At 47.0% G+C, this 23941-nt stretch overlaps 1 protein-coding gene across 3 annotated transcripts; it reads left to right on the top strand.

Annotated features, from left to right (window-relative positions):
• Positions 1–971: 971 nt before the first annotated feature.
• Positions 972–19175, top strand: LOC142582672 (uncharacterized). 3 transcript variants are annotated; one of them, XM_075692603.1, is made up of 6 exons: positions 972–1561; positions 9663–9819; positions 10889–11044; positions 11872–12108; positions 16360–16518; positions 18829–19175. In XM_075692603.1, exons 1-6 carry the CDS (start codon positions 1239–1241, stop codon positions 18994–18996), a joined length of 1200 nt encoding a protein of 399 aa, XP_075548718.1. In that variant the 5' UTR covers positions 972–1238; the 3' UTR covers positions 18997–19175. The 3 variants fall into 3 exon arrangements, with proteins under 3 accessions (XP_075548718.1, XP_075548719.1, XP_075548720.1); XM_075692604.1 differs by lacking the exon at positions 10889–11044 and having other exon boundaries at positions 973–1561; XM_075692605.1 differs by lacking the exon at positions 11872–12108 and having other exon boundaries at positions 973–1561.
• Positions 19176–23941: the final 4766 nt, after the last annotated feature.

Raw genomic sequence — 23941 nt, 5'->3', positions numbered from 1 at the left:
TGATAACGCGCCCGCCCATTCTGCACATCTGATTCACACTTTCTTCGCCAAACACAACATTCCTGTGGTTCGTCAGGCTCCCTACTCCCCCGACATGGCTCCGTGTGACTTATGGCTATTTCTCAAGGTGAAGATGCCGCTGAAAGAAACCCGATTTGAGTCGAGAGAATCACATCATGCGGAATGCGATGGCCCGGATGATCACCATTCCAAAAGACGCGTTCCAGAAGTGTTTCGAACAACGGCGGGAGCGTTGTGAGAAGTGTGTACATTACCAAGGAGACTACTTTCAAGATGATTAGAGTTTCGTATTCCTAAGTAATATATGTATTTCTGCTGACCAAATGTTTTATACTTTTTGAACACAACTCATACGATTATCACATGCCATGAAGAGTATATGAAGTGCACCGCAATTAAATATGCGTACCATGAAAATTGGCAACCCTTCAACTCGGCACCGATCTTGTCGATACGAGACACAACTTTTTGCACCACATTGCTCAGATTACAATGTGTCGTCCTAACACACACCGTTTCCAGGGTTCTCGTCTGCAACACGATCCACATTTCTCCTCATTGCAAAGGGCGAGTGTCTGAGTTTGTACACGTGGCCATAGGCGCCGACGACGGGGAGCTTCGGGCTCCCGCCGAAGTTTTCCGGGGGGGGGGGGGGGGCGAGACAGAGACCGGCGATGCCGAAGCCTTCCCCCTCGCCTCCACCCCACCTAAAGTTTGAAAACTTTCCGCCTATGCACGTGACAATTTACACCGTATACACTTCCCGATGTCGGATACCTAAATGAGTTAGGTCGCGCCTTTCACGTGGTGAGATTTGGTTTTCTCCCTCAGTCAGGCTCTAAATTAGGCTCACCGTACTATTCCTAACTAGTAGGCAAGTCGCAGTTGGGTCGCGGCCAAGAATTCATGAATGAATTCATCAAGAAGAGCATATCGCTGGCGCCATGGGCGGGCAAAGAGGTCCACAGCGTGCGGGTTTCACGTCATCGTAGGGATGGCTGTCTCTGCAGCAAAATTGAACAGGAACAATGTTAGTTCTTGGCATTGCCGATTGCGACAGAGAGTCAAATGGAGAGAGAAAACGATGTGAAACACGTTCAGAGCGTACAGAGAATGCAGAACTTCGTGGATGCCTTTCATGGGACCGAGTGATTATCTAGCAAACCTGAGTTTCATTTCTTTTCTATATTTTCCCCTTTCTTCCTTCAAACAGCTTAATGCAGCTAGGCAAAATTATTCGACGGCAACCAGCCTTTCGGCAACCATTATGGTTGCCGAAAGCAACCATAACGGTTGCTTTCGGCAGAGTGGGCGTCACGAGACATGCGGAAGCTGTTCCTCCGCATCCCACTAGTTACACGATTCTCACTGGCAGCTGTCAGATTGTCGAGGCGTTCAGCAAGGCCAATCGGCTGCTCGGCCGAGATGAGGACGCCCTTCTCGAGGACCTGCGGCAAGTCCTAGACGCCGGCGACGTCGACCTGTTCCAACGGGCCGTCACCTCGACAGGAACACAAAGCGCGCTGGAAAGAAAGGTCAGGTAAGCCATAACGTTTGTTAGAGGCTCTTGGGATATACAGCGTATATATAGAGCGGCTTGGTGCCAGTTTGTTAACTCAGGTGGAAACCAGAGAAAAAGAAGAACAAGAGAATACGTTGCAGATCCCACACATCGAAAGTATGTTATGCGAATCATTTTGCAGGTAATTGGCTATCTGTAGCATGATTTGGGGTTTCGCAAAGTGTTACCAGATGGCGACACATCGTGAAGTGCAGTCATCGTGGAGCTATTCTGTGCTATTCCCGTCTATTTCTGCTCCCTTTCCCGGCCGATTAGCACTCCGTCAAAAAATGTCGGGCCTCGCCCGCTTCGCCTGTATGCCACGCGGCGTCACAAAATCGCGAAAACTCACTATGCCACAGTGACGTGTACGCACTAACCAAGCATTATTATGCCAAACAAATCTTAATAAATTTTTTGAGGGGGTATATAGCCGGAGACTGCCCGTTCCAACAAGACTAGAAAATGGCTGCTCGCGCCGATCGCTCTGGTGCTGGCTACACGGAGCCACCAGCGATATGGTAGCTCTTTGCTTGCAACAAATATGAAGTAAAACTTATTCGTGGCCTAGTGCGTTACACATACTAGGAAGGCAAGAAAGAAGGCACATTCACAAGTGAACGCACGCAGGACAGGCGCAGTTCTACGTACCCACCCTTGTGAATGTATTTTTTTATTATTTTTTGCGCTACCCTCAGTGCCAAATATATATGAAGTTGGAAACGTAGCATAAAGCGACAATTCGAGTGTACTGTGAGTGAAACACCACACACTTATTTAGCCTGTGCCCGCGCGCAACGAAGTTATGTAAAACGGTGTTTGCTCACCGCATTCTGTTCTTTCATGGTTTCCCCACTTGATTGCAGCAAATACAATACTCTTAGATCGAAGCTACACCTCTGCAGCTGAGACCTCAATTCATGTCGCAGCGCCCTATAGGCAAAAGTAAACGAAACGTGGCTCTTATATATAGAACTGACCAGCGCTGCTTCTCGCAGGTGGAATACGACATACACGTAGATTGGATGTGGAAACTACGCATATGTCGCTATATGCGAATTTAAAAAAAAAACGAAGTACATGCGTTTATTTCGCAACACATCCGATCCCCTTTAAGTGAAACAGTTTAAAACAGATAAACAGATATAAAACAAACGGAATGCATCCGAAAAGTTTATAAAACAGTTTTGCTTTTAGTAGTGCGTAATTCTTCATTTATTAAGCGTTTCTGTCCAAAACGCTGGTGTATACGGCCCCTCTAAGAAAAAAAAAATGATGCATAAGCTATCGAAAATGACTATCTAAGTAAGTGAATAACTTTGTTATCCCTCTGAATGGTTCATGGATCACTGAAATGCGGCGCATGTATTAGCGAGAGTTCGAAGGCAACTGCTGCTTACGGTTTTAATGATGATGCATGCATGAATTTGTTGTGCTATGTTTCGGACAAGTAAAAGCAAAGGTTCTCGTGGAGCAATCCGTGATGTCAATTTATTTATTTCTATGTTATCGATACTGCCATAATAGGTTATCATTCTGAAATGACACTGGGGCGACAGCCAAGTGATAATACAAAATACAAGAGAAAAAAAGGAAGGATACAAAATTCTTGCGTCAGTACCCCTTTAAGTGCGTACATACATGTATGTTTGTGACATTCTGTAATGACGCTTACAGCATCTTGCACATGCGTACTCGGGGCGTATGGCCACACATACCTGTCCAGTGTTCACCATATAGCATGCGCGCGCGCATGTGTGTGTTTGGTGCGTGCGTTTAGCGTTTTGATTTTAACAGGCGCGCACCTCTTACCGTTAACGAAGCTTGAAGGGAATGTTATTTTCCACCCTTTTGCGATAGCAGATGGAGCACGCAGCAGCTGCAGATAAGCGTTCACATAGTTCCCTTTCGTAAACTGCTTTTATTTCATTTCTTTAGTTTCGTAGTTCATATCCGGATGTCATATCACGCTCGACGCGCGTCATTTTGACCGAAGCACGATGTGCAATGCGGAAAAGTGTGTTTGCGTATTTGCGCCAAATACGCAAAGACACTGCACGGTGTGGAACGGCAGCGTCTTAATTGCATGCAGCGTGCGAGGAATCCGCCCGTTCCACCGCTGTGGTTGGCTCATTTCATGCCAGTCTGTGTCCTCAAGTAGCGTCGCCGTTGCGGAGAGGCAGATACTCTTGGGTGCTTCCGGAAGGTGTTTGTGGCACGTGTGCGTACAGCCTTCGTCGAAAGTTTCGAAGTAACTCCACGCGTCGACTTTAACGAGGCCAGGCACATGCAGGGCCTCGTTGCAATCCTGTATAGACGAGCCCTGCTCAGTTTTCGAAGCTCACGAGATTGAGAAGCCCACCGGGTTGCTTTCTCGCATGCTTTAGAGCAACGAAAACTCTACACAGACGGTATCGGTATCTCGCCGTCCGGTCCCGTCACGCGCTTGCAGCGACTTCAAAAGTCATTTGACAAAGAGTGCACCTCATTAACGTGATGGTAACAGCGATGGCCCTTCCGGACGCACCACATCAGCGTGCTCTGACCTCAGTTTCGGTGTATAGGGTATGCACTGTTACGAGTGGCCGGTGTGATGAATAATTTGTCCCGCCGCCAGAGCCACGGCGACAGCCCGGGCGCCGAGCCGCCCGCAACCGTTGAAAAGCGCCTATAGGAGGCCGCAACGGCGAAAAGACGCTAGCCTTTGTGCGCGCATTTCTCGACCCCTTACCCATGGTAGGCTGGCTACCCATGGCTCGCACGACGCCCTGATGTCTGCGTAGGCACCGCAGTGGTGTCTCCCTTCAGCGAGCGGGACGGTTAAGTTTCGTGTGTGCATCCCCTCTTGAAGGCGGCAATACACTCCTTAGCGAGGGAGACGCCGGATGTGCCTGTGTGTGCGTATTTGCGCATCAGTGCATTTCCCTCTGCTGGGCCAGAAGCGGTTAGAAAATCAGTCGAGCTGGCCGTGTACCGAGCCGCGGCCGCAACCGTGAAGGGCGTTTGCTCTCCCCTCCTGAGTGAGGGCGTTCCAGTCTCTATAAAGGACGCCTCCGCGAACGCATCTTCAGCCTTCAGCAGCCTTGAGCACAAGCTAGAGTGCTTGCCGCTCTTCACCAGGAAGCTTGTAGAGCTGACCGCTACCTAACGATGTAATTAAACGTCCTTCTTAATCGTCATATTGCCGCCGTGCCCTCTGCCTGGCCCCCTCGGGACTAGTGACTCGCTGCAAAGTGCAGTCAGAGGCACGTTCCGAACACCTGACTACCGGTCGTAACAGGGCGCATGGTAGTTATGTTCTGGATGCGAAGACCGCTTTCGGCCTGGCAGATGTGTGACCACCGACGAAGTGACGGCGCATTCTTTGCGCAGAAACCTCAACTGTTGTCGCACGAGATGCGCTTCCGTGAGGCCCTTTCACGAGCAGGTTACGCATTGTAATACAGCGACGCCCACCTCAAAGAGACCCCGAGAAAATTCGCGACAGGCTTCGTCGATCCACGTGCGTTCAGCTCGGCCGTAGTGCTCGACCCCATACTGAAAGCACGCAGCTTGGAAGGATTCCTGGTCCACTCCGTGAGGTGAGCTATGGGCTGACTTTCTTCGGGCCACTGGCGAGCTGTCGAGTCTTCTACCGAAGCAGCTGTTCCGTGTAGCTCCAGCTCAGTTCGTCTTGAGCCCTACTTGTTGTCTCGGGGTCCCGGAGGTGAATCCTCCACACTGTGCACGAAGGCTTATTAAATTAATTAAATTTGGGAGTTTGTGAAGCACGCAGTGGCAGGGAACTGCGGATTAATTTTTATCACCCGAGGTTCTTTAACGTGCACACACACAAAAAAATGCGCGGTTCTCGAGGGTTTTTGCATTCCGTCCCCGTCGGAATGCGGCAGCCGCGGCTGGGATCGAACCCGAGACCTCGTGCTCAGCAGCGCAACGCCATATGCCACTGAGCTAAGGGTCCGCGGCTGTTATATACGGAGCTATCTAAAGAACGAACATAAGAAACATCAATCAAATGGCCGTGAAGTCAAGAGATTGGGATGACAAAATCACCGCAGTGACATGGCATTGGTGGTAATGACAGTGCATGGTGGTGCTGCTGCAGGCGGCTTGAAGAGAGAGACCGAGGACAAGCAGTTACTCCTTTCGAGCGTCTCTTTCTGCTCGGATGTAGAGCCTTTTCTCTCGCTCTCTCTCTTTTTTTTTTTTCAGTCTGGTGAGGTTTTCCTCCAACGTGAACGAGGAAGACGCAAACATTTATTTTGGGCTCTTAGTACTAGCGTTCTTTAAATTTGGGAGTGAATGGGAGGGGTTACATTAAAGTATTCTGCTGTTGAGTTATTGCTGCACTGACCATTAACGCGGAGCGGTGCGAACTATTTACAAACGATTGCGGTTCGTTTTAAACCGAATTCCGAAACGAGATGCCGCAAAGCTACTATCACGTTGTCAGAAGAACTATAATTCGTCTGACAACGTTAACTCGTTAAACTGTGCTTTAACTCCCTAGATTCTTGTTCATACATTTTTCTTCCAGTCTCTTTATAGCAAACTTCATTATCACGGCCCATTGTGGAATGGTGGGAACCTTAGAAAAATGGTAACTTCGCTTCATAGCATGCATGCTGCTGTTGCAAGTTCTAGGAATAGCTGCCGCCTTCATACGGTGCTACGAGAAGAACGACCGACGAAAACGACCATCATCAATGGGACGATGGGGACGACGGAGTGCTGCCATAGACTACAGACTACGTTTTCAATCTCCGCATACTGTTTTTGTACAAAAGCAATTAGATAGTCTACATGTGAAGATTCGAGAAGTAATGTCATTATAGATGGCTCAAATCAGAATATTAATGTTGAACTTGATGACACTGTTACCCCAAACCCTAAGTTTCAGTCAGTCAGATCTTTTAAAAAACCGGTTGCAAGATTACCTTGCAGACGTACACACAAATGACATAATAGCCACAGACGCTTCCGTGAAGGACGATAATGCGGGCGTAGGCATGTATTCGCTTTCGCTTGGTTGGTGATCACTCTCTTTGAGCCTGCCCGATTTCACTCCCGTCTTTGAAGCTGAGCTCTTGGCAATGATTCTAGCTGTGCGGAAACTGCCTTCGAATGCAATCAGTGCGGTTATTATAACTGATTCTTTTTCCGTGCGTACTTCGCTTACAGATTCATCCAATTCACCAGCCCTAGAAACGTTCCTATCATTAGTTCCTCCACAGCTGAATATTGTAAAACTATTATGGGTACCTGCAGGTCACTTTGGATTACATTTAAATGAAATGGCTGATTCATTAGCGCGAGCATCCTTGAGTGGACCAATAATATCAGTTCTTCCAGTAGCGGCACACATAAGAGCGATTAGATAAGGAAACTTTATAATATAATATTTGGGGTTTTACGTGCCAAAACCACTTTCTGATTATGAGGCACGCCGTAGTGGAGGACTCCGGAAATTTTGACCACCTGGGGTTCTTTAACGTGCACCTAAATCTAAGCACACGGGTGTTTTCGCATTTCGCCCCCATCGAAATGCGGCCACCGTGGCCGGGATTCGATCCCGCGACCTCGTGCTCAGCAGCCCAACACCATAGCCACTGAGCAACCACGGCGGGTAAGGAAACTATCAATCCGTAGAGACATCATTGAAGCAATAAAACCATGTACCGAATTTCAGCACCTAAAATTTCCGCGCAATATCCCGTAGTGTCCATCAAGACAATCGGAAGTAATGATCACCAGATTACGCTGCCGTGTCCCTCCATTAAACATACGCGCGTATATTTACACAGGGCTGGGCTGGCGATATCGCCCCTGTGTCAATTCTGCCTGGAAACAGAATTCATAGAACACTATGTTTTAATATGTCGCCGGCATAAATTACTAAGAAAAGGACTTCTTGAAATTCCGCTTGCTAAACTAGGCGGAAAGTTACATCAGAAATAGTACTAATTTTCGGTGCCTCAGTACTGGGCTTTAGCCACGGGGACGTCTTTGATGCCGTTTGTGGTTTCATTCAATCAACAAAACGAATAGGACATTAAGTTCCTAAGTTTATAAATTCTCTTCGAGATATCCGTGACTTAATTAGCATTACTATTATAAGCTGTCCTCCTTATGAAAATTGTTAATCTGTTTGTTTTGACTGCTCAATAGCACATCACTTGTCGTTTCTTGTAGTATACGTAAAGGTTCAGGTGCCCAATTCTTGGCCAGTCCCCCTCGTATACGAGCCATATTACACGGGCATCATAATCGTCATCATCGTCATCGTCAACCATACTGATCGTATCCAAACTAGCTTGTAAATAGCAAATACATGTTTTATTCATCTCTATCTCTGCACGTATTACTTTTGGTGGAGGTGCGGGGCTTCGGCGCGCGACGGAACACCGCAGTGGACTTGTCCTCTGCCGTCCTAATATGCCGACAGATGAGGCCACTGGTTCCACCACGCCCGCGGCGCCGCAGCCGTCGGTCATCTTGACCCAGCTGCGCGACCCTGGGATCTATACTGGCACCGACAGCGTCGACGAATGGCTTGGCACGTACGATCGAGTGTGTTGCTGCGCGCAACCGATGGGACCCGACAGTGATGCTCGCAAACGTGCTTGTCTACCTCAAGGGGACAGCTCGCCTCTGGTATAACAATCATGAAGGCGAACTGACCCGCTGAGACTTATTAAAGCAACAGTTATATATTTTCGGCTAAGTCGCTGGTCGCCAGCGCGCCGCTTCGCGAGAACTCTCCTGTCGGACTCAAAGACAGCCACCGAATCGTGCATACGTCACGTGCATCCTTGAGGTTTTAGCTCTCTGCCGCCGCGTCGATACCGATATGTCCGAGACTGACAAAGTAGGCCACGCCCTGAAAGGCATCGCAGCTTATGCCTTTAACTGACTTGTGTTCAAAGATTGCTTAACCGTGAGCGAAATTATCAGAGCGCCGACGTTTCGAAGAGCCGTCGCATCACCCAAGAGTTTGTGCTGCTTCCCAACATCGCTGCTACGTCATCAGGCGAAGACGCTCGTGCGTCCCTCCAGCCGTCCACAGCTGATAGCCTTGTGCGGTTGGTGCGTCGCGAAATCGAGGCGGTATCGATCACCATCTTCCTCTTTCGTTCACCTTTCCGAGGATTCCCGACCGACCATCTGCCTGATTCAGGCTGTTGTCCGCGAAGAATTGGCAAATTCAGGCATTCCACTGATCTATACCGCAAGTCGCCCTTGGATTAACCCCTGGATTAGTCACGGCGCTATGAGAAGAACGACAGACAAAGACGATTATCATCAATGGAACGAAGAAGACGACGCAGTGCTGCTAGGCTAGACCATACTGGCTGTGCCCAAGCTAGCTTATAAATTGCAAATACATATTTATTGACCTCTAGCTCTAGCCGTACCATTTTTATATAGGGACAAGCCAACCATGCTGCATGGCTAAATTCAGAGCGCGAACTACTGGGACACAAGCCAAGGAACAAGAACGGACAGGACACGGCGCTACTTGCAACTTGTGTCCCAGTAGTTCGCGCTCTGAATTTAGCCATGCTTCCATACCAACTCGCCCATTTTTCACTTTTGATCAACCGCGTTGCCTGCGGTGTTGATGGTAGTAGAAAAATGAAAGAAAATATATCTCCTTAATTTAGTGCGAGCAGCTGTAAAACTGTTCTGCAGAAGGTGGGAATAACGGGGATAATAATATTTGGGGTTTTACGTGCCAAAACCACTTTCTGATTATGAGGCACGCCGTAGTGGAGGACTCCGGAAATTTTGACCACCTGGGGTTCTTTAACGTGCACCTAAATCTAAGCACACGGGTGTTTTCGCATTTCGCCCCCATCGAAATGCGGCCGCCGTGGCCGGGATTCGATCCCGCGACCTCGTGCTCAGCAGCCCCACACCATAGCCACTGAGGAAGCATGCATGCCGAGTAAAATTGAACACTGCTATCAATAAGCATCGATCAGTATAACGAGTGTCCTTAGAGCTCAGTTGAATTGTGAAGTATAAGGAGGCGGAGGTGACCATAGTGGCAAAGCGCGAGCTTCTTCGTGTCGCGCAGGGATCTCTTCTACGGGACGGCTTCCCGCCACCGAGAGGTTGGTACCCTGACACACCTCTTCACCCGCATTCGAAGGAAAGGCGTTTCGCCACTCGAGCACACCGAGTCAACGCGGACCAACCAGAGGCGATTGATAAGCGTCGCTCAGATGCAGCAGGTATGCGTTGGCTGTGCATTTTGATGCTCCCAGCATTTACGTATACATTTTCGGTGGTGTGCAAATTTTGCGTACACATATACGTGAGCCGGTCAGATGCCGTTACTCCCGTATAGGGTAGCAAGTACCAAGCTGGATATTTTGTTCTGATAGTAATCCCTGCTTTTCCGTTTATTACTCTATTTATCTTTAGTGAGGACAGTGACTTTTTACTCTCAGCTGTAAATCTTCGCATACGGTAATCGCAGACGACTGGATAAATCTAGTTTTGATACCTTCCTTGCACGTTCAATATTCCATGTCGTCTTCTATTATTCGGGGCCCCCTTCCGGGGCATTCTTTCGAGCAGTTCTCAATAAAAAATAATTTAGTCAACGGCAAGACAGCACTTGCGAATTCCAGCGTGTGGGCACGCGTGTGGGGGCGAAGGAGGCAGGGAGGAATGGGCTGTGCTCTGTTGCTACGGTTGCTCATTGCAAGGGTCTGTTATACTTGTTTCGACGCAAGCTGCTTTAATTTTGCGTATCTATTTGTAGGCACGGTTGCACAAACTTAATTCGGACAATGTTGAAAAAACACGAACGTCGTTAAATACCATAGCAACTCTGTGCCACATACTCGTAAGTGCATAGTACCATGCAAGGACAAGAAATACATGTCTTTACCACAGCACCAAGCCTTTAATGGACGGCGTGGTGTTCTCTGTCCAGTGCTAATGATGCCAAATGTGCAAAGAGATCGAGAATCCGATGTCGACAACACAAATCATTGAGCTGGTCTAGCTCTAAAAGAAAAGAAAAAAAAAGGATCGGTATACTGAGTGCGTCCTTTGGTGCGTTCGAATGCGATATTATCAAATGTACATTGTTTTACCATTTGCTTATGATCACACAAACGCACACACACACACGCACACGTACACATATTTCAACGAAGGCTGTAAAAATACGCACACACACTCTGAACATTTGTCCAGTTGCACTGATTACAGCAAAAAAGGCTATTAAGGCCCATAGAAAATCGAACAACTGTGGCTGATCGTGACTGCTAATTCGCCAATTACTCTCAGATCGCGCAGGAGCTTCACGATGACATAGTGACCACCGCGCCGGATGACAGCGCTGACGCGAAAGCGATCGGTTCGACGAATAAGCTCAACACGATGCTGAGCGATGCATTATTAAGTCTGGCTTTCAAGACTGTGACTGCCACAGCAAACGTAAGGGTGAGTAGTCTCCAAACCACGCACGCGGTATTTGATCGTGCGGTCGTCGCTGTATCTATCCGAGTGCGCCACGAGGCACCTTGGGCCTTCACTTGGCACCTCAATGATGTTGTCGCCTTCAATCGGTATTGAACGCGCTAGAAAGAGTGTACAGTCGGAGTGTCCGAAGAGCGTCGTAGGAAAGAATAATTCATCTAATCCTTTGTTGTTGTTTTTTTTTCACTTTTATTCTATTTATTTATTTCTTATGCAAGAAAGAGGAGGAAGAGCTAAAGGCCATGTCAGGGAGGCCGGTCACGGAGAGCCTTGAAACCGTCAGTCTTCGTCTCTGTTTCAACAGTAGTTCAGAAATATAAAATAACCACAAAAGCATGGATACCTAAATATTAACCAGTTAAATGCTAAGGTCGAGTTGTACTTGTCGAAACCGTTTGTACCAATATGCCACAAGACGAGCCATGCTTGTCGAGGCTGCAGATTTTTCTCCCTTGCCTGCCGGTGCCTCGCTCGTCAAATCAGTTCGCGTAGCGCAATTGAGTTTCAGCACTTGAACATATTGTTCTATAATTCCGATTCGTTGCTTCATCTGCTAAGATAATAACGCTTGAACCTTACACGTGCACTGAGCCAGAGTATTTGTCTTTCATTAATGTTGGAGCCGAAGGCAGGCCCTGAAGACAGTATAGTTCAGTAAAGGCGTTTACACGACCCACCACCTTCCCATCTATCTCACCTCTATACCTCATCTCTTTTCTATTCCACAGTGCGAAAACTTTATGGCGAGTCACGCGAAATAAGTACATGTGTCAGTACCGCATTGCTTACAGGTTCTGGAGCTGTTCTCACGAAGCCTGGAACGCTTTTCGTCTTCGTACTTCGACGACGAGGAGAAGACAGATGCTGCTGACAGTACAGCGATCATGCAGCAGTGGTCCCGCTACCAAGTGTACAACACGGAACCGCTGGCCAACGCGTTCGAGTGCTCGCAGCTCCTGGCGGGCGCCAACGTAGAGGAGCTTTCTGCAGCAAGGCAGTGCGGCAACGACCTCGCCCTCGCTATCCAGGTATACAGGGCGTCCCAGCAAACTTTAGCCAGAGTTTAAAAATGTGTGAATGCCACGTAGGTGGACAGAACTAAGGCGACGTTGTTCCCGTCGCCTGGAGATACCCAAATTATTTTTTTCATTCCGTCCAATTATTCTTAATTAATTAATTAATCAACTTCTCAAATATTATAATTAGATTGAAATTGTCAATGAGAAAATTGTAGAGCAATACGAAAAACTCCCGGTACAGCTTTCTGTTGCTCAATACGTGCCACATAAAAGAGTTTTTCGGAGCGTGAAAGAAGCCCGCGAATACACGCAAAGTGCTCACGCTCGGAAAAACACTTTTATGTAGCACGTATTGAGCAACAGAAAGCTGTATTGGAAGTTTTTCATATCGCTCTAGAATTTTCTCATTGATACTTTTCATCTCATTATAATATTTGAGAAGTTGATTGATTAATTAAGACTAATTATCTCATTAGGCAAAATGAAAAAATAACGAGAATCTTCAAACGACGGCAAACAACATTACCCTGGTTCTTTCCAACTAAGCAGCATTCGCATATTTTTAAACTCTGGCTAAAGTAGGCTGGGACACCCTGTATATAATTACGGACAGGGACACGTGGCGCCCTGTGATCATCATCGTAGTGATGATGATGATGATGATGATGATGACACGTAGTGCGCCAAAGCGCGTATACGTACTGCTCTCATCCGGTATTTCCAACGAGTGGCGAAGAATGTTTGCTGAGGTGCATTCCCATCGCGCAGCCCTTCTCGCCTCTGCTTCGGTCGGTAAATGGTCGACCTCCAGAGCACTGGGGAACACAGCACACTCGCACTAGCATGGTAGTTATTACAATTGCCGGTGATACATCGTGCAGATCAGGTTGCTACACGAAATAAACAGTCAAAAGACAGCTTTTAGACCACACGGAAGGCGGGAAGGAGTGCATCTGGTGATCAGGTGTACTCGTGAGGACATCTGTTGGAGTTTCCAACCTCGAAGCAGAGGGACACTGGTATCGTGAACATTAGTTCACCACATCATGGGCAAGTGCATTCCGTGGGATTCTGAGCAGCTACCGACCATGCTACAAAGCAAAACCCTTAAGGATGTTGTTAAGGATCTTAGCCGATTAGGGACATACTAACATCAACCTTGCATGAGGGGGGTAAAAGGCAGCAAAAGCACCCTTAGGGGCGCTTTTTACGTGATCAAGGGTGCTTTTAGTTTGTCGTATGATTTTCGCTCTGTCCGGCTCACACCCTTATAAGCTCTCAGAGTGTAAAAATGTTAACGCTTACGCTAAATGCAAGCACTCTGTAGAAGGGCGACTGCATGGGAATGCGAGTGTTCTTTCGAACGCTGACCTAATCCTTTTTAGTATTCAGGTTCTTAAATGCAGGTCTTTTGAATATATAAGACTCGCATTAAAGAACGCCGCGGGAAATGGCACCACTGTCACTCCGAAACTCCAGTGACGTAAAGTTTCGAAAGAGAAAGAAATGTCACATATGCCTTCTGATCTTTGGGAGAACGCCAGTCAGCATTCGTGCTTGGCGGCCTATAAAGTAACCTAGACACCGCCCGCATACTCATGGCAAATACTGCGCATATACGTCCGGAGCAATAGCTATACAACCGAAGAACGCCTCGATTGTTATGAAACTAGTGAGCACCTGATTCACATATGTATACAAACACGAATTAGAATTCTTGTTGCACTCGTATAAAGTGCTCGTACCAAGCTGAACATTTAGGTCAGGTCTGTACCATGGGTCTATCACTCCAGCATAGAGTTTACTACGTAAACAGAGCAATAAATAGCGACAGTTGGCTTATTTTTATTAAGAACGCGCAGACTTAAAAGCACTACGCGAAGAAACGAAGCAGAAACGCAAGTTGACAGGGCAATTTAGTACGTAAATTATTAGAGGGAACTCTGACGATGTACGATCGTTCAGCTATCATGGGAATGATAGTTTGTACATGGATTATAGTGGTAACATTCGTGCTTGTGGCTTCAAACGTTCTCGTGACGCTACTTATCGCACTTTATCTTTCTAAATTTCCACGCACTCAATTTTCCTAACAGGGTAAGTATCTGCGGACACGCGCAGTCATTGCAAATTGCTGCATTTCATAATTGCGTATGTTGTTGAAAATGATCGATTTTCCAAGCCACAAAGCCGTTTGAAGCCAGAAGGACGAAGTTTGGTCAAATCCTTGTGCGTGCTGCTTATCATTACGTGGAATATTGCCATATTGGCTGAATCGCCATTCTTGCAACTGCCGCGCGAGCTGCCGTAGAAACTATAGCGCTGGAGTTCTCAGTTATTTCAGCAGGAAACTGCATGCGTTTTGGTTTCTCACGTGTTACACAAAGTCGGAGTCGTGCTTGCTTGTGCGAGTTATGCTGTCCGTTTGCACGAGCAGCAGGGTTGCCACGATATCGTGCACGTGGAACGCACTCGCGCGTCCGGTACGCCAAGAGAAAATTGGCAGTGGCTTAGCTCGGCTATGCCAGGATATGCGTAGCGAAAGAGCTAAGGCATAGCATGGTTAGCCATGGTTAATCTTGATTGCAAGTCCAGGTTAGTCTGGTTGTCTAGCTATGTTGCGGCGTTTAGCCAGTCGTTCGGCGCACTGTTCGTCTGTTTCCTGGGCGATTCGTATCCTATTCACCTCGTTCCGATGTCGATTCCAGGCCTCCTCCTGCTTATCAGAATTGTCGCCGTCCATGCTGCCGCCTCAACTGTGGTTGCGGTGCACGCGAGCTCTCCTTTTCAATCCTCCGGCATGTTATCAGGCATGCGACGCAGCTGGCGAAGCGAGCGGAGGCGAACGCAACGACGAGGAACGCGGTGTGACGTCATGTGCCTCCTCGGAGCACGGCCACGACGAAATCGCAAGTTCGCGGCCAGTAAAGCTTTCGCTTTAAAAACATTCAGAGGAGACAAACCCGGACGTCGTGTGCTTTGTCAGTGTCACCAGGGGCTGCGACTGCACGCGTTCCACCTACGCAGCAACCCGCGCTTGTCAGTGACAGCTCCTTCGTCCCCCCTCTCGCTCCATTCGCTTTTAGCGTGCATGAAAGTACGACAGCATGCGGCAATGCCGAAGCACGAGCGACAATGATTTCGAAGGGCCGCTCTTCATGACAATCCAGTTTTCTCCGACGCAAACTCGATATCGCTCGTCAGCAGCAGAAGTGCAAAGCTCCTCACACGTACCATCCTTAGCATCGCCGATGCACACACGCACATGTGCTTACGTGCGAATAGGCGGGTATATATATATATATTTGTTACTGAAAAGATACAAAAAAATCGGCCGATCGAAATTGGCTGTACGGCGCGTGGTCTTTGCGACCATGATGAAGCAACGGTGGTTTGTGCTCGCATAAAACACACACTGCGGTTAATTGCTCCGGGCTCACAAAAGGCACTTTATCTCGTCTATTCTATATAAAAGCCATTACAACAGGTCTCAATGCTGCGGCTGGTGCTGCAGTTTCACTGTAGGTGCATTCGATTGGTGGACCTCCGCAAGCGGAGCAGTAAATTCGGTCACCAAAACGTGCTAAAGAAATTTTATGGCTAGATTTAGAACGCAGCAGGTGAGTAGGACACGGTGACAGTATAAAGGCGCACATATCGGAGCAGCTGGGCTCATTCACGCGGATACGAACGTACCTCAAGTCTTCGACGTAGATCAAGGGACGGCAACGAGGTACTTGACCTGTACAAGAGGGTAACGTAATTGTCATTGCCGTGATAACACCATGACCAAGATCGTTTCGCATAATTTAGCACTCTTTTCACGAGCGCTGAAAACTACAACATTTGCAACTTGGACCAAATGCATCGTTGTGCTAGGAAAATCCTGAACCGTGTTCTTCTTAACCCTGCTGGAAGAAATGCAATCCTAAAATCTGAAAGTAAAGGCAAGATTTCACCTCAGCGACACGCTCGGAAAAAGTTTGCAACATTGACTCCTGCATCACTCTCCTATACCACGATAGTGAGCTAGATAGATATCTAGCGCACTGCACTACCAACCCTAGTTACGTCACTGTGCAATACCACCTAAAGGGGCCCCACCCTGACAACCCACTTCCCATTCCCTTCCGGTAGGGCATGAATATAGTCCATAGCGGAAGTACCCTTCAAAACAACGTAATAACAATGTTGTTTTCAAATAAACAAACGCATCGCTCCTGAGAACTGACATGCTACTGTTTTCTTATTCGTTTTCAGGCCATAAAAGAACTGGAGCTTTTCTTAAACTGCGAACGGCATGGTCCGCTTGGCGACCCGCGATCGCTTCCTGCAGTATTAGCGAATGCAGGGTCGAACAAGGCTTCTGAAGTACGGCGACAGTGCGGTGACCCAAGAAGCGAGGCGGATGCAGGAAAGGTATAAGCTTGCTTGCTATCCTCGAGCGTCTCGCCCATAGTGGAGACATAAGTGGTCAGTCTCAAGGAACTCCACAACATTCTCAGCGGAAGCGCCTGTAATTCATAAAGAAAAATAATTATACGAGACAATCTGGCGGGGGGGGGGGGTAGGGTACTCTGTAAGAGTCCACTAGGTGGACTCTTACATTTCTTACATTTCGGCCGCTGCTGGTTGGCTAGGGCCACTCGTCTCATCTCTCGTACAGCTGCATGCAATAAGCAGCGGCCGAAATGGACAGTGCACTAGGTGGACTCTTACAGAATACCCCCCCCCCCCCCTGAAATATGAACTGGACAAGGTGCACAGTGTATATAGCCCGAATTATTGTGTAGTTTTGTAGTACAGACATACAGTCAGTGAAATTATGCCATAAGCTTGTAGGGTGGTTCGTTAATTTATCTGACTACAGCCGATCATATTAGGATAATCGGGATTTTTCAACGTATGCTGGAGTGGACGGGTGCTTACCAAGCGACTCCTCATCGCAGACGTCGTCGGTGAACATAACTGAAGCGCAGTCACATCAGCACGGTAGCGCTAAGCTACACTCGGCAGTAGTGAACCTGTATGGCGTATATGCTCCTAATGCTGTTTAGCATTGCTTTGTAGTAATGCTGCATTAGTAAGCGGGAGCATTAAGCCGCCCCTGTATAGAGTAACGCTCCTGCAGAGTAAGAGGCTGGCATAGAGACGTGCTTGTAGAACGGACGTCCTGCACCCTGTGTGAGCTTGCGGACTCGTAACACACTCGCGCACTCACTCGGACTGTGCCACCCTGTCCGACAGAGTGACAACGCAGGTGCTTGAGATTTCTAGCCCATGCAAAGACAGACATCGAGTTCCGATGCCTAATACATGTCGGCTGCCTATACGCGAGCAGTAAATAGAGCCGCTATGCAACTGCGGAACCAATGCCAAAATACACAATTGTTAGCCCGGTGACAACAAAACAAGCGAGAGGTTTAAGAACGAGAGCAAATGGGAAGGAGCGTTCTACCTATCGCCGATTAACACTGGCATCAGCAGCGGAAAACTATGAATGCAATCCAGCACTGTGGGGCGAGGGGAAAAAGCATGCGATTTAGTTCGTAACCTGATGGTACGCAGCGAGAAATGCTGCATATGTCGGAAATTTGTGGTGCGGACTCGAACAATGAGATGCGTATGGTGGGAACGTCCATGTAGCATATGCACCAGGTAAAAAGAAGCCAGACTCAAACGCATAAAGGCAACGCACCAATACGATGGACGCAGCTGCGAACCATTTCTGCTAATGCCGAGAGGGCAGACGCGCTCCGCGAGCCTGTATTGTGAATGTCGATGCTAACGACTTCGAAAGTGCGTTACTGTTCGTCGTAATGACGAGCATATTAGGCAGCAAGGAAGTTAGAACGACACTAAAGACAATATTGCATTGAAGTGGCTCCGCGTAGTGCAAGAGTCCACACGGGATAGGAGTGTGTTTGCTTTCTTGGTCTTGAAATCGTTGTCAATCTGAGAAAAACGCAGAAGAAGGTGCGGCCACTATACCGTGTGACCATAACATTACGTAGTGTTAAGTTGTACGTAAACGTATTACGACAGAACACCTATTATCGTTTGCAGAATACCGGGTTCCCGCATTTAGGTGAAAGGCAGTAAAAACGCTACTAGCTACACCTTGTGATGCGGAAGTTAAGAACAGAGCACACACAGCGAATACTAATGCGACCTACGATATTCTACTGACCTGCTGGTTTAAAGCGTCGCTATTGCTAAGAAACGGCAACGTATGGTGGCTACCCAAAGTTCAACAGCCGCTGTGGTCCACCGCGGGTCCGCAACATCGTCATGATCATTGGAGTCCTTAACTAAGGGTTCCACCCTTTAAACTTGTAATATACCATACTTTCTCTCCCTCTCTCGCTAGCGACAGAATAACCAATACGCAGTGCTTTAATAATTTGCCTTCGACGAGAACACTCATAACAAAGTTTTGTCAAGCAGGTTGTAGTTGGAAAAGTTGTCACAAGACGTCGCTGGCCAGCGCTTCTACTGCAGTCCACGGCTCCCACAGCCCAGTAATCAGTAAACGGTAATACGTTTACGAGTAAGCTACATCTCCATCACGTCCGCTACATAACCATAACTTGTTTTCTTCTTTCTTTTTCTGGGTGTGGGCACGTACTTGCCCGGGGATGGGCGATCACGCACGTGGTCGGTGTTCCCCCTTCCTGGCTGCTATGTACAGTCTGGCGCTTAATTCCCCATTCGTGCTTCCGCCCACAGAATCAAAGAGAACAGCGATGCATCGTAGACGGAATGATCGGAGTGATTCAAGGGCTGACAGACGGAGTGCTCGGGTACGTGGCCGACTGCGAGGCATCCGAGGCATCTGAAGCCTTGCGAGACATCGCCTCTGCGCTAAGGATCGAACACGTGATTACGCCCACATAGATATGAGCTTACAATCGCTCTCAGTATTCATGCGGAACGCTCCGGGTCGCAAGTGACACGGCCCCTCGATTGATAAGCCGCATAGCTTGACATCATGAGAATGCGAGGGCGCTGCTGTCACTGCACGTGCAGACCCTTCCCCCCCCCCCTAAAAAAAATTAAAACACGCATACAACCTACTTACAACCTACCCGATTTTTGACCAATCCCCCAGAGTTGGTACGTGCCAGTAGGTCACAAAGATCTACACCTACTACGGACTCTGCAACGTTCTTCTCAACTGCTTACGTGTTATTACGATCTCTCCAGCGGCATCCAGAAACATTCAAAAGGTAAGCGCATTGATGGTGAACCACTGCACAATGATGACCACGCCTACATCTGCGCAACACGCTAGGAGCTCATAGTACAGGGATATTATTCTCGACATTGTCAAATTCTGCCATAGTGTCGGATTTGCCATGTTCTCAGCTAGAGTGGCCCAGAGGCCTGCTATATATAGGGGCCCTCTGATTAGGCAATTCGACAATACGGCGTAATCTGATGATGTGCGGAATAGTACCATTGATCCAAATTTGAGCCTCTATTCCTTCACCTTGGCGGTCGCGGAAGGAATCTTCGATGTGCAGAAAAATATTTTTGGAAGGGCTCATAAAATAGTAACCACATTATGATTTCAACTACGCACACGCACAAATGCACTGCACTGTGTAAGTTAGCAGAGCGAGGATGCATTGTAGTTCATACGGACAATTAATCGGAACAACTTTGAGAAATGTAAAACATTTTACGTACACTTGCATGACAGCATAACATGTCAGACGTAATCCGTCACTCGAAAAACAAAGGGCGTCTGGCACAGTAGCAATTCAGCTCATACTATATAAGTAGAATGCAGAAACATTCTAAAGGAGGAATTAGCGGTACTTCGCGATTGCACTCTAAGAATAGTTTACACCCTTTGGAGTGCCCCTTCTGCCCCACAACGATAATCGTCATCTGCCTTGATGCGTTTCCTTTCCTTAACGCTGCGAGCCCGGTACTTTTCAGTAACGAACGGCATGCGCGTTATCAGCATGATAGCATTTACACAACAATAATCAAATGCTATCATGCTGATAACGCGCATGCCGTTCGTTACTGAAAAGTACCGGGCTCGCAGCGTTAAAGAAAGGAAACGCATCAAGCAGATAACGATTATCGTTGTGTGGCAGAAGGGGCACTCCAAAGGGTGTAAACTGTTCTTAGAGTGTGGGGTATGTCGGGAAGACACCTCTTTCATCCGACCGTTGTGGCGAGAAGGGTGAGTGCGCTCTGTGCGAGGGAGAGAGCCGTCGTTTGGTTGGAGGAGGAGGAGGAATTAGGAGGGCGGACGCAGCGGTTCCAAACATGGTCAATCCGCCCGTCCGTTCCGCCCTCGTCCGCCCAGTCCGCCCGCGTGCTGATGACCCTCTAGTGGAGAGGGACGAGCTGTCGCAACTTTCCCGTCCGCACGCCTGCTTGGCTGGTCCGAGGCGGACGGTGTCGGGTGTCGTCACAGCAAACATGGCGCTTGCTCGAAGCGAAGCGGGGACGCAAGGCCTAAGCTACAGCCGCGTCAGAAACAGTCGATTTTTCTCCTTATGATTTTTACTACAGTTTAGCACATAGTACATATTACTAGTCATTAGCAAATAATGTGCATTAAACTCACTTGGGCCTGCAAAGTATGTCCATTGAATGTTTTTCCGGTGCCCTTTCATCTATCTGTAAGCTTACTGCTGCCTATCATTCGTGAGTGTAGGACGTTGGACGCTGTAAGTGGCTATCTCACTGATCTTTATTTTGCACATGCCGCGGTTCTATTCATTAACTGAACCGTTTTCAGCTGTGCTGCCAGACTATGGAAAGAGGTGCCTCGCCTCTTGTCATTCTTCAGCATGTGCATGGCCACAGTGCATTGCCCCTGAGAAGTCGGCTGCTATCACAATGTAAAACGTGCCTATTGGCTGCCACAAGTTTATCGTGAACACAAATTTTCACAATTACGTCAGCATTAGTTATGTGGTCGAAGCCAGCTAATGAGGATGAACTGCTGGCAAAATTTTCAAGTCACTCTGCCAGCAGTGTCTCTATATTATGCTAGCCACCCTGTTTTGTCAGTGTGCTTTCTTTTTTTTTTTGACACAAATTTACTACTCAGCCAGATAAGAGGTTGTCAGACCATCAATTTTAGGCCCATACACATGGTCACTTCTTTATCATATTCTGGAAATGACACCCATGTCTAGCTTAGATTAGCAACATCAGCTTAACTTATGCATGGAGTTGAGTTGCTGCATGTGAGAAAAATAATCACTGCGTAGCTAATAGAAATTAGACTGGTACAAAAAAAATTTGTCTTTATGTCTTGTACAAGTTGTGCTGTTTATTTGATGCACACAGTAACATGTAAACACAAATGTATGTGTACCTTGCATCTACGTGCATGTGTGTGTGAATAAAACAGCACAACTTCTAATATCAAGGTTTGTTGCACCAACTACACTGCATTAAAGATGTTCTATATGGTATTCAGCTGATCTTGTTTAAATTTTATCACATGGTGCAGTTACATTTCATACCCATGTGTAAACCAATTTATGGACTGTATCCTCTGCATGTGAGAATGCTTACTTTAGACCAATGCAGTACCTGAGGCAGCAGCTTTTTATTTAGCTTTTGCGATCGCTTATTAGAGGGATCTTGATTATGCCATCCAAACAACTTGTATAGAGATTTGTGTTTAGTATACCAGCAGTGAAATACTGAATGCAGCTACAGTTCTTTGTGGACTAGTGAGATGAATCCCACTGCTCATCGTTCTGTCGCGTGTTGTTCTGCAGTCACACGTGGTGGCTGTATTTGGTGGCACGAGTTCTAGGCTCATTCTCACATGGGCCTTTCGATGAAGTGAAATCTGCCTCTTCAACAGTCAGTTAAGTGAAAAGCCACCACTGGACCAATAGCTCAAAGACCAATTCCTGCATGCTTTTCACCAATCGGGTAGTGTGCGGAAACTATGCATGATACATCACTTCAGCTACACCAATAATCACTCAGCTGAACCTGCTACATGTAGTTAAGTCATTGATATAGGCAGAGGAACATGTTGCATGTATGCAACAGTTACTCATCCCTTGAAATGTGAATGACTCAAACCTTGTGAGCATATTGGTCGCAACCATGCAGCAGCACAAGTGGGAATAATTCTATCGCAAGTGATAACAAGTAGAATAGTGCCACCATCTCAACCAGTTTGTCAAGATTACCCTGCCTGCAAGTTTCTTGTTTATATTGGATAGCCTTCCTATTTTATGAATTAACAGCTTTCACAACATTTACTGCGCTAATGAAGGCACAGCACAAATACCAGTACTGAAGGAGGTATATACAAGTAGAACAGAGAACTTATAGGTAAGTTCAAAAATATACAGGTAAAACTATGTCAACCGAACTGTTTTCACATTAGAAGATGTACTACCGGTAATGAATGCACATTCAGAACATGCAATAAGTGCCATGTGTGGAAGATTGAGACGGGTGATGCCGAAAACCTGTTTGCCTTTTGAATATTGACATAAAGAAAAATTCCAGTCTGTACATCTGTGTCGGAGGGTAGAATATTAAAGGAGAGGTGCAATATGGATTTCGTATGTAGTAGTACCTTATGAATGTGCTACTCACACTGTGCCAACATAGCTATCTATGTGCAAAGCATTGGACAAGGTACCATATGTATGTCTGACACATTAAAAATCTTTTCCATAGAACAATCTGAGCTCTAAATGTGAAATGCATGCTGTTTTCAGCTACAAATAGCGCATATATATATTTGACCTGCACCACAAAGAGCTTATCTGACAAAAAAATGTGTACACCTTAGTGTTATGTTGCTTTTCATGGTGTCTAAATTTACCTAATACAGTTTTGAATTTACAGGTTGCTTCACATATTTATAGCTAAAAACCCCAGTAAACTACTTCCACTGCGACTGCGGGGTCACAACACGAGCATTTATGCGGTATCCTTCTTGTCCATTGATATGGCCTTGCACTATAAATGTAAAATGTCACACCTGCAAAGCTGAGCATCCACCCTTACATTTCAAACAATTTTTCGAATGCTCAGCAGTTATGCTTATAAGCACATCCTGACAGCAAATCTACACCACCTTAATTTCAGCGTGATGTAAAGGGATGTTTCTGCATAGCATTGTCCAGTGGCCCCGTATAGTCCAGGTGTAACAGTGAACAACTAGTAAACAAGGCGGCTGATAATACTAAGCTGACCCATATGTAGGAGCATTATATTATCTGACCCACATGCGAAGTTGCTTTCAGTGTAGTGAATAACCACAGCTTTGATTTGCCAAGTTATATTACTGCACACACACAGTGCTGAAACAGTCTGTACAATGGTGAGCAATGCACCAAGGAATGAAGGATTACTTGTGATGTGTGGATTTCAATAGTAGATGTGAATGCATACCCAATTCCCCAATATGTGTGTGTTTTCTTCTGGAAAAGTTTTACATTTGGCACAGAGACTGAGCCATTGCAGCCTCTTGACTGCAAATTTCTGTGCTCTCACAGTGGTAATGGGAGTATCATTCATTTGGCTACCTGAATGGTGAATAGATAATGGATCACAACAATCTTCCAGTTTTACGCAGAACACCTTGTGCTTTATTCACGAAACTGAACCTAAGGAACTATTCGCTGGTTTGTTATGCAATTAAAAAAAATGGCAATGAATGTTTCCTCACTTTTTGCGCGGCCCTGTCTTCCACCATATGAGCCTTCATTTCATTGTCATGTGCGTGTTGAAGCAGCTACTAATTAAGAGAGACAAACACAATACTACAAACTACATCAACCTTTTCACACCACGAGAGGTCTCTGAACTTACTGCTAAGTCAATTGAT

This window comes from Dermacentor variabilis, chromosome 5, assembly GCF_050947875.1.
Source record: "Dermacentor variabilis isolate Ectoservices chromosome 5, ASM5094787v1, whole genome shotgun sequence".
Taxonomy (NCBI): Eukaryota; Metazoa; Arthropoda; class Arachnida; order Ixodida; family Ixodidae; genus Dermacentor; species Dermacentor variabilis.
The sequence above is the reverse complement of the archived record's forward strand: the minus strand, read 5'-3'. Positions and strand labels throughout refer to the sequence as shown.

Bases quoted from the DNA above. Each gene is read 5' to 3' on its own strand.
- LOC142582672 (XM_075692603.1), top strand. From the start codon at position 1,239: ATGCAGCTAGGCAAAATTATTCGACGGCAACCAGCCTTTCGGCAACCA. The intron at 1,562-9,662 runs GTAAGCCATAAC...CGTGTCGCGCAG, and splicing joins GCGCTGGAAAGAAAGGTCAG to GGATCTCTTCTACGGGACGG. The intron at 16,519-18,828 runs GTATAAGCTTGC...TTCCGCCCACAG, and splicing joins GCGAGGCGGATGCAGGAAAG to AATCAAAGAGAACAGCGATG.